Source organism: Hipposideros armiger, unplaced genomic scaffold (genome assembly GCF_001890085.2).
Source record: "Hipposideros armiger isolate ML-2016 unplaced genomic scaffold, ASM189008v1 scaffold_159, whole genome shotgun sequence".
Taxonomy (NCBI): domain Eukaryota; kingdom Metazoa; phylum Chordata; class Mammalia; order Chiroptera; family Hipposideridae; genus Hipposideros; species Hipposideros armiger.
The window spans coordinates 3,274,771-3,287,563 of NW_017731509.1; the positions used below are offsets into that span (position 1 = coordinate 3,274,771).

General features: G+C 37.0%; 1 protein-coding gene and 1 pseudogene across 3 annotated transcripts in view; one reads left to right on the plus strand and one right to left on the minus strand.

Annotated features, from left to right (window-relative positions):
- The window catches only part of LOC109387489 (L-lactate dehydrogenase C chain), a 28,632-nt gene extending 16,281 nt beyond the window's left edge, over positions 1 to 12,351 (minus strand). Inside the window, exons 1-4 of one of the 3 annotated variants that reach the window (XM_019651414.1) lie at positions 12,338 to 12,351; positions 11,925 to 12,059; positions 6,417 to 6,534; positions 287 to 460 (exon numbers count right to left, since the gene is read on the minus strand). In XM_019651414.1, coding sequence (XP_019506959.1) covers positions 287 to 460; positions 6,417 to 6,534; positions 11,925 to 12,050 — 418 coding nt within the window. In that variant the 5' untranslated portion in view covers positions 12,051 to 12,059; positions 12,338 to 12,351. Of the gene's footprint in view, positions 1 to 286; positions 461 to 6,416; positions 6,535 to 11,924; positions 12,060 to 12,337 lie in introns of those variants that run through there. The other 2 variants (XM_019651416.1, XM_019651415.1) reach the window with 2 other exon arrangements.
- Positions 4,359 to 4,523, plus strand: LOC109387451 (mitochondrial import receptor subunit TOM7 homolog pseudogene; annotated as a pseudogene).
- Positions 12,352 to 12,793: the final 442 nt, after the last annotated feature.

Below are 12,793 nucleotides of genomic sequence, written 5' to 3' on the forward strand. Positions count from 1 at the left end.
GCGGCTGCTCAGCTCGGGCTGGACTCGAACCGCTGTTGCTCAGAGCTCAAACTCTTGAGCGAGCTCTTAACCAACTGAGCCACTCTGCCGGCCCTCAGAGCTCAAACTCTTGAGTGAGCTCTTAACCAACTGAGCCACTTGACCAGCCCCTCATTGTATACTTTGAATGGGTGCAGTTTATTGTACATAAATGTTACCTCAATTAAGTTGTTGTTTTTGGTTTTTTTTAAAGGAATGGTATGGAAAGACCATCCTAATGCAGCTAAACAAAAGAAAAAAGACTTACCTGGATTTGAAACAATAAGCATCTTACAGTCAGGACTATGATGGACTAGGGTAGGAATGATTGATTTCATGATATCCACATTACGTTGAACCAGGGAAAGACGAGTTTCCCCTTTCTCCTGCCGTGCACCTGCTGTGATAATAACTAATTTGGAGTTTGCAGATACACTGTAATCTAAAAGGAAAACAAAAGACAATATTTATATGAAGACTGCCATAATCATTGTGCCTTAATTCTTTAAAAGTCTATTGTATGACCTTTGTATTAAAGTACTCATATACCTTCATGTCTGGCATTTGGAGATGAACAGATTTTCCATGTAATAATGTTATCTTGTATAACCTGAAGGAAGTCTTGACACTATGACTTACTAATTTTCTCACAGCTTTTGTTGTTGTTGTTGTTGTTTTGTTAAAGATTTTATTGAGGAATTGGGGGAGGGGAACAGCGTTGGGGAATCAGAGAAGGGAACCAGACAAGTTGCTGTCCTTTGGTTCTTCAGTCTAGTTGTGGAGGACGTCGCTTTACTGGCCCATGTTGGTATTGTGATCATTGAGCTCTTCCCAGCTGAGGCAGATTGGTCGCTGGCCATTGGATGGCCACTCACAGTGGCTTACTGCAGCCCATTGCAGCAGGGACTGCAGCCTACACCATTGCCAGCCACTCACGGCAGCCCAGCTCCAGGTTGAGCTGTTGTTCACAATCTTAGCTGTAGAGAGTACAGTGTCACTGGCCCTCATGTGGGATCCGAACCGGTGATCCTGCTGCTCAGAGCTTGCACTCCCAAGCCAACTCTTAACCAACTGATCCACTGGGTCGGCCTGCTTTTTTTTTTTAAAATAATAACAGAACCTACTATCCTTTTAAGCCCACATTCTCATTTGTTATTAAGGCCCAAGGCAATGCAACTCAGATTTCTGGCTTCTTAGAAACACCATCTGTATCAGAAGCTTGGAATTCTGACATTTTATGTGTGTGTATCAGGATTCTAAGAGTGAGAATGAATTTATTTCTAATTATTATAAGAGACTGAATTTGAGATCACAAGTGAGTTTTGATCCACACATGAAAATAAACTACCTTCTAAATCTGATGACTAACTGAAAAACTGTTTCTCCTATTAAATCAAATGACAAATGATATGATGTTCACAATCGCATACTGGACTTTTTTTAAAACATTGTACCTGTAAGTAATTTTTCATGTGGATGTCAAAAATTAAATTAGATAAAATCTCCTCTATATCCCATCTCTATTTTTTTTTGTTATTTTGTACTCTGTTGAAAAGGATATCTTGTGCTCTTAATTTTAAAGATATTATTGCATCTTCATTTATAGTCATTCTCCTCTTTCTAATCCAATTTATAAACCATTAACATTTTATGTTTTTCCTGCCCCAGTAAAGATTTTAACTAAGAAGACAAACTTAGAAAGATGTCCTTTTTAGGCTGACATGTTTCACATTAACCTAAGAAATTATTTCTCCCTTCTATCAAGTAAAAGCTTTACAAGAGGAAGTTCTCTTCTCTCTGCACAGTCTCCTCATTCTTGCTCAAAGAACTTGTTTGACGTTCACCTTCCATAAACTCGTGTCTAACCACATAAGTCCAAAGTAATCTCTCAATCTCTGTCTCTCTCTTTCCCTTCTTTCTTCCCACCTCAACGTTTAGAGGATAAATGGACAAAAACCCTTAGAACTTCTCCAGAGTCATCTCTCCACAGTTCAAATAATTTGAAATATTATTGTGCCCAACAAATTCACTTTGTATACCAATTTGTATACCAATTTGTATACAAATTTGTATACAAATTTGTATACAAATTTACTTTGTATACCAAAGTAAAATGTCAAGCCTTCATAATCTGCCTCCAAATTATCTTACTAGCTTTGTCTTATTTTTATGTCAGATTCTCCAGGTGCCCTGATTCTGTTAATACTATCATCTCCCTACCTGACATTTATTTTCCTTTCTAAGTATAACTCAGTCCTCTGAGACAGCACACCATAATGGTTTGGAGCAAAGGCTCTGAGGTCCAACTGCCTATATTTTGACTCTGCCACTTCCCATCTGTTTGACCCTGGATACGTATTTTGCCCTCTCCTCTGACCCTCAGTTCCTCGTCAGAAAGAATGAGCGAAGCACAGGTTTTTTTTTAAATGATTCAGTGATTTAATATACATAAAATACTCAGAGCAGTGACTAGTATATATTAAATGTTCAATAAATTTTAGCAATTATTATTATTTTATTAATCAAGTACTTCAAATACCAATTGCTTTGCTAAGCATCCCCTAATCATTCATAAATACTATTCTCTTACTTCACTGAACTTTTATAGCATTACTGAATTACTGCCTATAATTCTCAAATAGTTCTTATATATAGTGCCTTATGATCTTTTCCCACGGTTATGGCATATTTATACCCCTAACTTGATCATAAGATCCATAATAACAGGTTCTGATCTCATATTCCTCTCTTTCTTCTATAAATATCTTAGCACCTTCTTTTGGGTTGTCGGAAAAGTCATGACACATTTTTGCAACGAAAAACATAGAAAAAATACGTCATGACTTTTCCAACAACCCAATATGTTCCATGCACTTGAGGTCCGCATTAACTATTGTACAGATGAGAAAATCTAAAACATCTGTAGGTAATCAATGACATTCCATTGTTCTTCCTCATTAGAGCTCGCTACATTTATTTTCAAAGTGCTCTATTATGAACTATATCATTTATATAGAAGAATGCATGTTCAAATTTTTAAATGTTAAGATTAACAGCTCTGTAAAAATCACACAAATTAACAGAACATTCCAGTATCTTGGAAGCCCCTGTGTGCCCCTAATACATCCTTCATACTCAGAGGTTACCAACCATTCTTGAGTGGTGAAAATCACCTTAGCTTTAAAAAAAAAAGTTTAACACTTATGCCTATTTAAACAACATATTAAATTGTTTTTTAATCATAAGGTAAATATGACTTTAGCTAATTATTATGCATCTATATCCATCCATGTTAATGTGTGTCCTTGTAGTTCACTTTCCCTGCTGTGTAATATCACAGTGCATACTTTATACAACTTAGTATTGATAGTCACTGAATTGTTTTGAGTTTGGGACTATTACAAATTACACCACTGTACATTCTTGTACATGTATCCTAGTGTACATGTGCACAGGTTTCTCTTGGGAATATACCTAGGAGAGCAATTTATGAGATATGTTCATGTTCAACATCACCAGGTAAAGACAAACTTACTCAGAGTGGTTTTACTATTACATACTCCTACAAGTCATGTATGAGAGCACCTATTGTTCCACATCCTGACAAACAATATTATCACACTTGCCCATCTAATGGGTGCATAAAGGTATATTAATATGCTTTTTATTTTCCTTGCCTTGGTTACTAATGAGATTTTCTTTTCATATATTTATAGGCTATTTGAATTTCTTCTTCTGTGAAATGTTCAAGTCTTTTCCCATTTTTCTATTGGGCTACGTATAGTTGTCTTATTTATTACACGAGTACTTTTATCCTGAAAATTATTCCATTGTCAGTTGTTTATGTTGTAAATACCTTCTCTCAGTTTATGGCTTGTCTCTTCACTCTTTTACAGTGTTTTTTTATGAACGCAAACTCTAAACTTTATATTCTTTCCTTTATTGTTTGTGCTTTTTGTGTCTTTGTGTTTAAGAAATTCTTCCCTACACTGAAGTCATAAAGACATTCTATATTATCTTCTAAACAGAAGCTTTAAAGTTTTGCTTTTCACATTTGGTTTTTAACCAACCTGGAATTAATTTTTGTGTATATTATCAGGTAAGGGTTGAATTTTATTTCTTTCCATAAAAATAACCATTACCATAAGAAAAACATTTTTTATAAGTCAATAAATTTCCCAATGATCTGTAATATCAGCGTTATACAAAAATCTTTTTGTGTGTCTCTGCACTCAATTCGTGTAGCTTTATAGTAAGTCTTGATATCTGGTAAAGTAAGTTCTCACCACCTTGTTCTTTTTCAAGAGTGTCTTGTTGACTGTGCAGCCCAGGCTTCTTCCATGATGAAGCTGAACACAGAGGTCAAGCGGAGGCTGCAACAGCTCAAGTGTGGCCAGTTTTCCATCCACTGGAGCTTTACTCTGCTCGTAATTTATGTGGGGTTTAAGTGGGGTGTAGATCCTGGAATGCATGAATCAAATGTATTAGGCCTACTTTGGAGATAAAAGACTATTTGGTCACCTGGATAGAAGCAATCAACGGACAGGGACAACATGGAAGGTTCGCACTCTGGCTGGGATAAGACATGGGACATCATTGAGACATTCACCAGTTGGGTGGTACCAGGTTCTTACTATACAGATGCATCTGGGGCAGAGTGGAAACTCTGACTTATGATAGGCTGTATCAAAATAAGTATTTTAACAATGTTTTTAAAAAGCATCTTGTCTATTCTTAGACCTTTGAATTTTTGATGAATTTTAAAATTAGTTTACCACGTACAACAACAACAAAATCTGTTTTGTTGTCATTGCCTATAATCTTTTATCAATATGGAAAGAATGGACATCTTACAATATTGAGACTTTTATGAACAAGGCATATTTGTTCATTTACTTAGATATTTTTCAATGAAGTTATATTATTTTCTGTATAAAAGCTCTTATACATGTCCTATTAGATTTATTTCCAGGTACTTCCTATTTCTGATGACTTTGTAAATATTAGTTTTAGGTTTTCTTGCCTGTTTTTGACACACAGAAATATAATGGATTTTTAAATTAATAACGTTGTGTCTGACATCCTTGATTAACTCTTACTTGGTTCTATATGTTGTCCCTCTTCTTATATTTGTTTTTCTTTTTTATCTTCTTTTTGATTCACTGGGTATTTTTTCTAATTTTACTTCTTTCCCTTTGCTAATTTAGAGGTTACACACTGTTTCTATTCTTTAAAGGTTGTCACAGAACTTACAACATGCATATTTAACTTATCAAAGTCCAAAGTTAATCATCGACTTTCCCTCTTCCCTAGTGATTGGAGAATTTAGATTACTTCATTTACCACTACCACCTCTCACCCCCAGATTTATATGCTAAATTTAATTTTTTTTAATCCCCTAAGACATTATAGTCTTATACAACTGATGTATATTTAGATTTGCCCCACCATTTTCTGTGCTCTTTTTTTTCCTTGCATCTCAGACCTTGTAATTAATGGTAACTACAATATCTCAGTCTTTATTTGAAAATGTCTATTTCACCCTTATTCTTGAAAGATATTTTACTGGATACAGATTCTAGATTGACATTTAAGATATCATTCCATTGTCATCTGTTGTCACTGCTGTAATTGATAAGTCAGTCTATCACCCTCCCTCTTTTCTGCAGGTAATGTGTCTTTGACAATTTTTTCTTCTCTTTGTCTTTAGCGTTCTCTAATGTGACAAAAATGTGTCTAGGTGGTTCCTTCTTGGGATTTTTTGGCTTGAATCTGTGGGTTGATGTTTTTCATCAATTCTCAAAAATGCTTAATCGTAATCTCTTCAAATATTTCCAAAAAGTGTACTATACACTTTAGTGCATGATAATTATTTTTCCTAATTCTCTGAGGCTTCTTAGTTGGTCAAGACATGATGCTAATGCTAATGGAGACAAGCTCTCTATTTCCTGTTCTATAATATATCCTCACGCTATAACTTGAAACATGATCCTCTATAAACACAAAAAAGAAAACCAGGTTAAAGAGTACAGATAACTATATCAATAATATTACAAAAACTACTCAAGTTTGTATATCCTTCGGAAAATCTATAAGACAGAACGGTAAGTTTAAAAAGCATTTATATAAGACCAGTTATAAAAAAAACCAAACAGAAAAAGGAAATACACAAAGATATTAGCAGAGATTTAAATTTTTCTTTATACTTTTGTATATTCACCAAATTTTCTACAAGAGAGTGAAATGTTCTTTTTAAATAAATAAATAAAATAAAATAAACTTTTAAACTATATGTTATAATGATAATGGTCCTATTTTTAATTCTATATTTATCAGTTTGGTAAAATTCATTATTTTTTTTAAAGCTCTGAAAATAACTTGACAAAACTAAAATTAACCTTTTCCAGAGATAATCTTGGGAGTATTAAAGAAAAGGCTGCCGTGCTGGAGATCCATCATCTCTCCCTTCAATTTGTCTTCTGCAACATCAACAAGGGCAAGTTCATCAGCCAAATCCTAAAATACATGAAAATTATGAACAAAATGTTCTGGAAAATGTTCCTATTTCAATTTCAGTAGAGTGAGAAAAAATTTTGTGTGGCTATTTTATAATCAGAGGAAAGTTATATTTTTAATAGATAAAAATGGCAGTTTTTGAATATGCCTAGAAGGACCAGAAGTCAAGGTAAACAACAGAATGTAACAAAACCTACTAATTCCTTTGCCTTCATATAATTGTTAAATTTTTTAGGGTTGGGTTTTTTTTCCACTTCAGATAACAGCTTAAATGAATGAAAAGTTATGAAATTCTTTCAAAGGATTTTATTTAACTCTTATGCCTAATTTCTGAGTTGGCTGAAGTTTTTAGTATGCATCAATGGTGGCCAAAATAGAAAAGTAGGGGGTGGCCCATTAGTTCTGTTGGCTCTAAATGGTGCTAATAACACCAAGGTTACTGGTTCAATCCCCAAATGGGCCAATGTGAGTGGTGCCCTCCTTAAAAAAAAAAAAAAAAAAAGTAGCCACCTGTGGGAACCCATTCCATGTGGTTCAGTACAGCACTATTAATGTCAGTCCTCCAGCCTAGGGGTAGACATCTGGCCACAGCAATTAGTTCATAAAAGAGCATATGGCCCAGACATAACAAATGAGCACAATGCCTATAAGGTTTGAAAATGGAAGATGGGAAATTCTCATTTTCCTTTGGAATCATAAGCTCTAAGAATGACATAGACTCTAAGAACAAATTGTACAGCCATCTTTACCACCACATAGAAAGACTGTGCCTGAGAATTAAGCCAACAGGGGAACTATAAACCAAGATATACAGAGGCTGTGTATTGATATGTCTGAATTCCAGAATCTGAGTACCTGAAGCTAGCTCTACTCTTAGATTTTACTAGTTATATGAACAATATATAGTCTCCTTATTGCTTACTCCAATTTGAATTGGGTTTTCATCACATGCAACACAGTCTAGAACTATGCAGGAGTGTATTCCAGTGGCCAGGTTCCAAAGTGAGGAAAAGGGATCAAAGTTCCTATTTACTAATGTTTTCTTCTCAGATCAGGTACCATCTGGCCTTTCTGGGAAACTGTGAATTCCAAAATTTATGAAGTTATATGTTATATATATCAGGATTAGGAGGAGGACAAGCAGTTTCATCCAGAAGGATCGCACATCACTTTTCTGCTGATAAAAAGACCAGATCATGTTTACGGATCCATTTTCACATCAGTGTGTGTCTGGACAGAAAAATAGAAACCACTCCAAGCATGTCACCAGAAGGAATTTAATATGGGGAATTGGTTAGACAGATGCTGGAGGGCTGAAAGGGCAAAAAGGTAACACTTGAGGTAACCCAGAGATAGTAACTGCAGCTTGAAGCTACCTCCCCTAATGCTGAAGAGACAGAGCGAGAGGCGAAATGAGGTGCTTCATGGAGCTAGTCTCAGAACTCCGGAGAAGGCAAAATCGGGCTGCTGCTGATACCACGGAAGAGGCAAGATGAGGCCAATGCCAGGAGTGCCAAAAGAAACTGGAGACTAGAACCAGCTGCGACCACTGAGGCAAAGGGCTGCAGCTGAAACGGCTGTGACCAGAACAAGCCAACAGGAAGCAGGACGTCACTTCTCCGCTTTTGCCTTCCAACTTCCCTCTAGTGCCGCTACTGACGGAACCTAACAGGGTGCCAACTGGTAAAGAAGGAAAAGATGAAGCAGAGAGCCAGCGCCAGCAACACAAAGCAGAGTATAGAGAGTTGGATTTGGAGCTGAGTGACAATAATTTAATAAACAACACAGCCTGCTTTTAAATTATATTCCCAATTTGATTAAATCTCCCTTCTCAACAGGTTACCAGAAAATTCTCTTATTAAGGCAATCTTTCCAGCTCCACTTGTCTTGACTGTCAAAGGCAGAACTCAGATAATCCCTAAAAGTTCTTGTTTGTTTTTAAAGAATTAACGACATCTATGAGAGTCATTTCTCAAATAGAATTCCAAATAGAGACCCTGGGCTTGTTCAGCCTGCCAGAATCTTATAAGAATAGTTATGAACATCCTAGGAACTTTTCTCCAGGGAGTTCCAGAGTAATCATAGTAAGGGAGAGAACAAGAGACTAAAAATCAATCTAAGGAAAACAGCTATGGCCCCTCTGCTCTTTACAGGACAAAGAAGTAGGTTGTACGACTACCTACTCTTAAAAACTTTACACATCCTTATAAACCCTTTAAAATCCACCTTTTGATGACATATGCAAGTGTTATGGCACTCACTACAGTCCCTATGTCCCTTTTAAGTCAGTGGACTATATGAATATGCATATTTTTATATTCCTTATCACTTTCCATTTATCTCACAATTCACATCAATGTGACCTGAAGACAAGGTCCTGAATTGTTCTGCTTCACTTGAGTATTTGCCAGCGTACAACAGATTCTAGTATAAAAATAAGTGGACTCCAACAACTGACCTTTCTCAAAATTGGAGTTCTGAAGTGTCATGATAATATGCCTTGGAGTAGGCTTTTCTTTTTTTTCTTTTTTAACTTTATTGGGGAACAGTGTGTTTTTCCAGGACCCATCAGCTCCAAGTCAAGTAGTTGTTTGAATCTAATTGTGGAGGGCGCAGCTCAGTGGCCCATGTGGAGACCAAACCGGCAACCTTGTTGTTAAGAGCACTGCACTCTGACCAACTGAGCTACCTGGCCGCCCCTTGGAGTAGGCTTTTCTTGATTCATTGTGTTGCTGAACACTCAGTAAATTCTTTATGTCTGCAAACTCATGTATTTCAGTTTTAGAATTTTTCTTTTATCTCTTGAATAAATTTCTTCCTGCTCTTTCTTTTTTTTTTTCAGCTGAGCCATCCTACCACCTTTTGGCAGCCCAGCAGCAGCTCAGCTTGGGCCAGGCATCGAACCACTGTTGCTCAGAGCTCAAACTCTTGAGCGAGCTCTTAACCAACTGAGCCAATCTGCCAGCCCTCTGCTCTTTCTTGTTTCTTACTGAAACATCAATCAACTACTGGACCTCCTGATTGATCCTATAATCTTATCTCTTTTCTATATCCCATCTTTGTCTGACAGTCTGCTTTCTAGAAGCCCAGTGAGAGTAAGAGGGTCCTTGCCTCACTGTCTAACATATAGACATTAATCTTTCAATTAATTCTACTGCTTTCAATTAGATGTCCGTCCTCTATTATCCTTACTGTCTTGAGTGCAGAGACTGTCTGATTCAATTTCTCCAAAGAAACTATTTCTCCTTGTCTGCTGGGATGTGAGAGGTGGTTGCCTAGTTGATTAAGGTGCATAAGAGAATATGTACTTTTCCATCTCATCATATAAACTTCCAACCAATCCTCCTGTCATTTTTCCCATCTCTCACTCCACCTTGTGAGGCAACTGGTACTTCCGATTCCTGAGCCTTTCTGGGGTTCTGGAATTTAACTGATTTTGCTTCTTCTTGTCATCTCCCTTTGCAGGTTTCCAAAAATTGTCTAAATAATATAGTAAAACCTTTAAGAGCACAGGGTCTATGTCCAGATTGCCAAGGTCTGAATTCTGGCCCCTTAACCTACTAGCCATTTGACCATGTTCAAGGTACTTAACATCCGTGCTTCAATATTCTCATTTATAAATGGAGATAACAGTACCTACCTCTTAAGGTTGTTATAAAGATTAAATAATACCTTTAAAATGTTTAGAGAAGCAAAAGACTTGTACACTGAAAATTACCAAATGTTGCTGAAACAAATTAAAGACAAAATAAATGGAAAGAAACCCCAAGTTCATGAATTGGAAGACTTAATATTGTTAAGATGTCAATACTACCCAAAGTGATCTACAGATTTAATGCAACCCCTATCAAAATCCCAATGGCATTTTTTTTTAAGAAATAGAAGAATACATTCTAAAATGTACATAGACTCTCAAGGGACTCTGAATAGCCAAAACAATCTTGAAAAATAACAAACTTAGAGATTTCATGCTTCACAATTTCAAAACAAAGCTATAGTGATCAAAACAGTGTGGTAATGGAACATATAGAGCAATGAAACAGAATAGAGAGCCTAGAAATAAATTCATGTTTATGGTCAAATGATTTTTGACAAGGGTGCCAGGACCATTCAATGGGGAAAGAACAGTCTTTTCAATAAATAGTATATTTACATGCAAAAGAATGAAGTTGGACCATTTACCTTACACCATATACAAAGTTAACTCAAAATAGATCAAAGATCTAAATGTAAGACCTACAATTAAAAAACTCTTAGATGAAAATATAGAGGAAAAGCTTCATGACATTGGATTTGGCAATGATTTTTTTGTTATGACACCAAAGCACAGAAAACAGAAGTAAAATATGATAAATTGAAATAAAAAACTTCCGTGCATCAAAGGACATAATCAACACAGTAAGAGGAAACGCATGGAATGGGAGAAAATATTTGAAAATCATGTATCTGGGAAGCAGTTAATATCTAGACTATAAAAAGAACTCCTACAACTGAACAACAACAAATAACCTGATTTTAAAATGGGGAAAGGATTTAAATAAACATTTCTCCAAAGAAGATTGACAAATGGCCAATAATCACATGAAAAGATGCTCTGGAAACAAAAAGGGAAATTAAAGAACTTCCATTGTTATTTTCTTAAATTTGGTACTTTTTGTTTTACAATGAGCATGTAATACACAATTAAAATTTTTTTTAAGTATAAGCTATTGAGAAATATGATTTTCACCCATTACATACACTTCAAGGAAGGCAATTCATGGATCATTTCAACAGAAAATGTTATAATATTCAACAAAATAATCCAATCAACATGCATCCTATGAATAAACTTTTAAAAAAAATTTTAGGGCCAGCCGAGTGGCACGTTGGTTAAGAGCTGGCTTGGAACGCCAGAAGGCCCCGGTTCGGATCCCACATACTTGGGCCAGTAAAGCAACGTCCTCCACAACTAGACTGAAGAACAAAAAGACAGCAACTTGTCTGTTCCCCTTCCCCCAATTTCCCAATTAAAAAAATATATATATTGGGGAACAGCCATGGTTATTGATTACCCATTGCTTTCATGCTACAATGGCATAGTTCATTCTTATAGGGAGGGCACAGCTCACAATGGCCCATGCAGAGATCGAACCAGCAACCTTGGTGTTATCAGCACCATGCTCCAACCAACTGAGCTAACCGGTCGCCCTAAATAAATTTAAAATAGTATATCAATGCCTAACACATGGTGAATTCCAAATGAATATTTCTTAAATTGCGTCAAAATCAGAGGACAGTATACATATTTGCTGTCAAGGGGTTAGCCCTGCAACCCTGAATTCAACATCTACAAGACCTAAATGTGCTTACTTGATTTTCATCCACAGGGTAGCCTTATTATCACTTACCTTCAGTAAGATACAAATAGCACAAGACATGCCCACAGCACCAACTCCAACAATGGTGATCTTCCGCTGAGAGATTTTATTATCCTCAATTAGATTCTCAAGAAGCTGCTCCTTGACCACTGACATTTTGAGAACCTGATAGGGATAATACAATTTCAGTTGGAGTCAAACTCCCTAAATTAATCATTCTTATAGCTACCGATGTACTTAACCACACTGAACATCTAAGAAACTACTTCTTGAGTTTGCAGAAAGTTGGAGGGGGGTTGGGGGGAAGCCAAGGAAAGAATTTCCTGGTTTGGAGAGGTAGATCAAGGACCAGACCATCTGTCAGTGCCAGGGGTTGGGACGCCTATGGGCGTTTTGATGTCTCCCTGGCCCCAGCTACCATTTTTGCCCCAGAACCAGCTCACAAATGCTCCGCTTGGCGCAACTCGATAGAGACAGCCTAAAAGCGCAGCACTCCGCCTTTAAGGAAGATTTTTTACAAGAGTAACCCCATAAAAAACCCCAGCAGCGATAGTTGAGGTGCGAAGCCGGTGGACGGTTACTCTCCGGCCCATTACGTAAGCACGCTCCCACGCACGTCAGCACGCGGGCTCCACCCCTGCCCGACCCAGGCACAGGCGCATTGGCAAACGCTTGCCGTCCTCAGGGGGTGAGCAGGATTGTAGGGTTCCTGCGCTTATATCTTCATAATGTCCGTGTGAAGAATTCTAGATGATCCTGCAGAGTGTGCAAGAGCGGATATTGGAGTGTTGTTTCATTTCCTTCAGCAGGCGTAGGCCTGGGACTGGTTTTAGAGCCGCGTCTTCTATGGAGACCCCGCTACCACCCAGCCAGGCTTGCGGGGGAGGCATCAGAAAGAA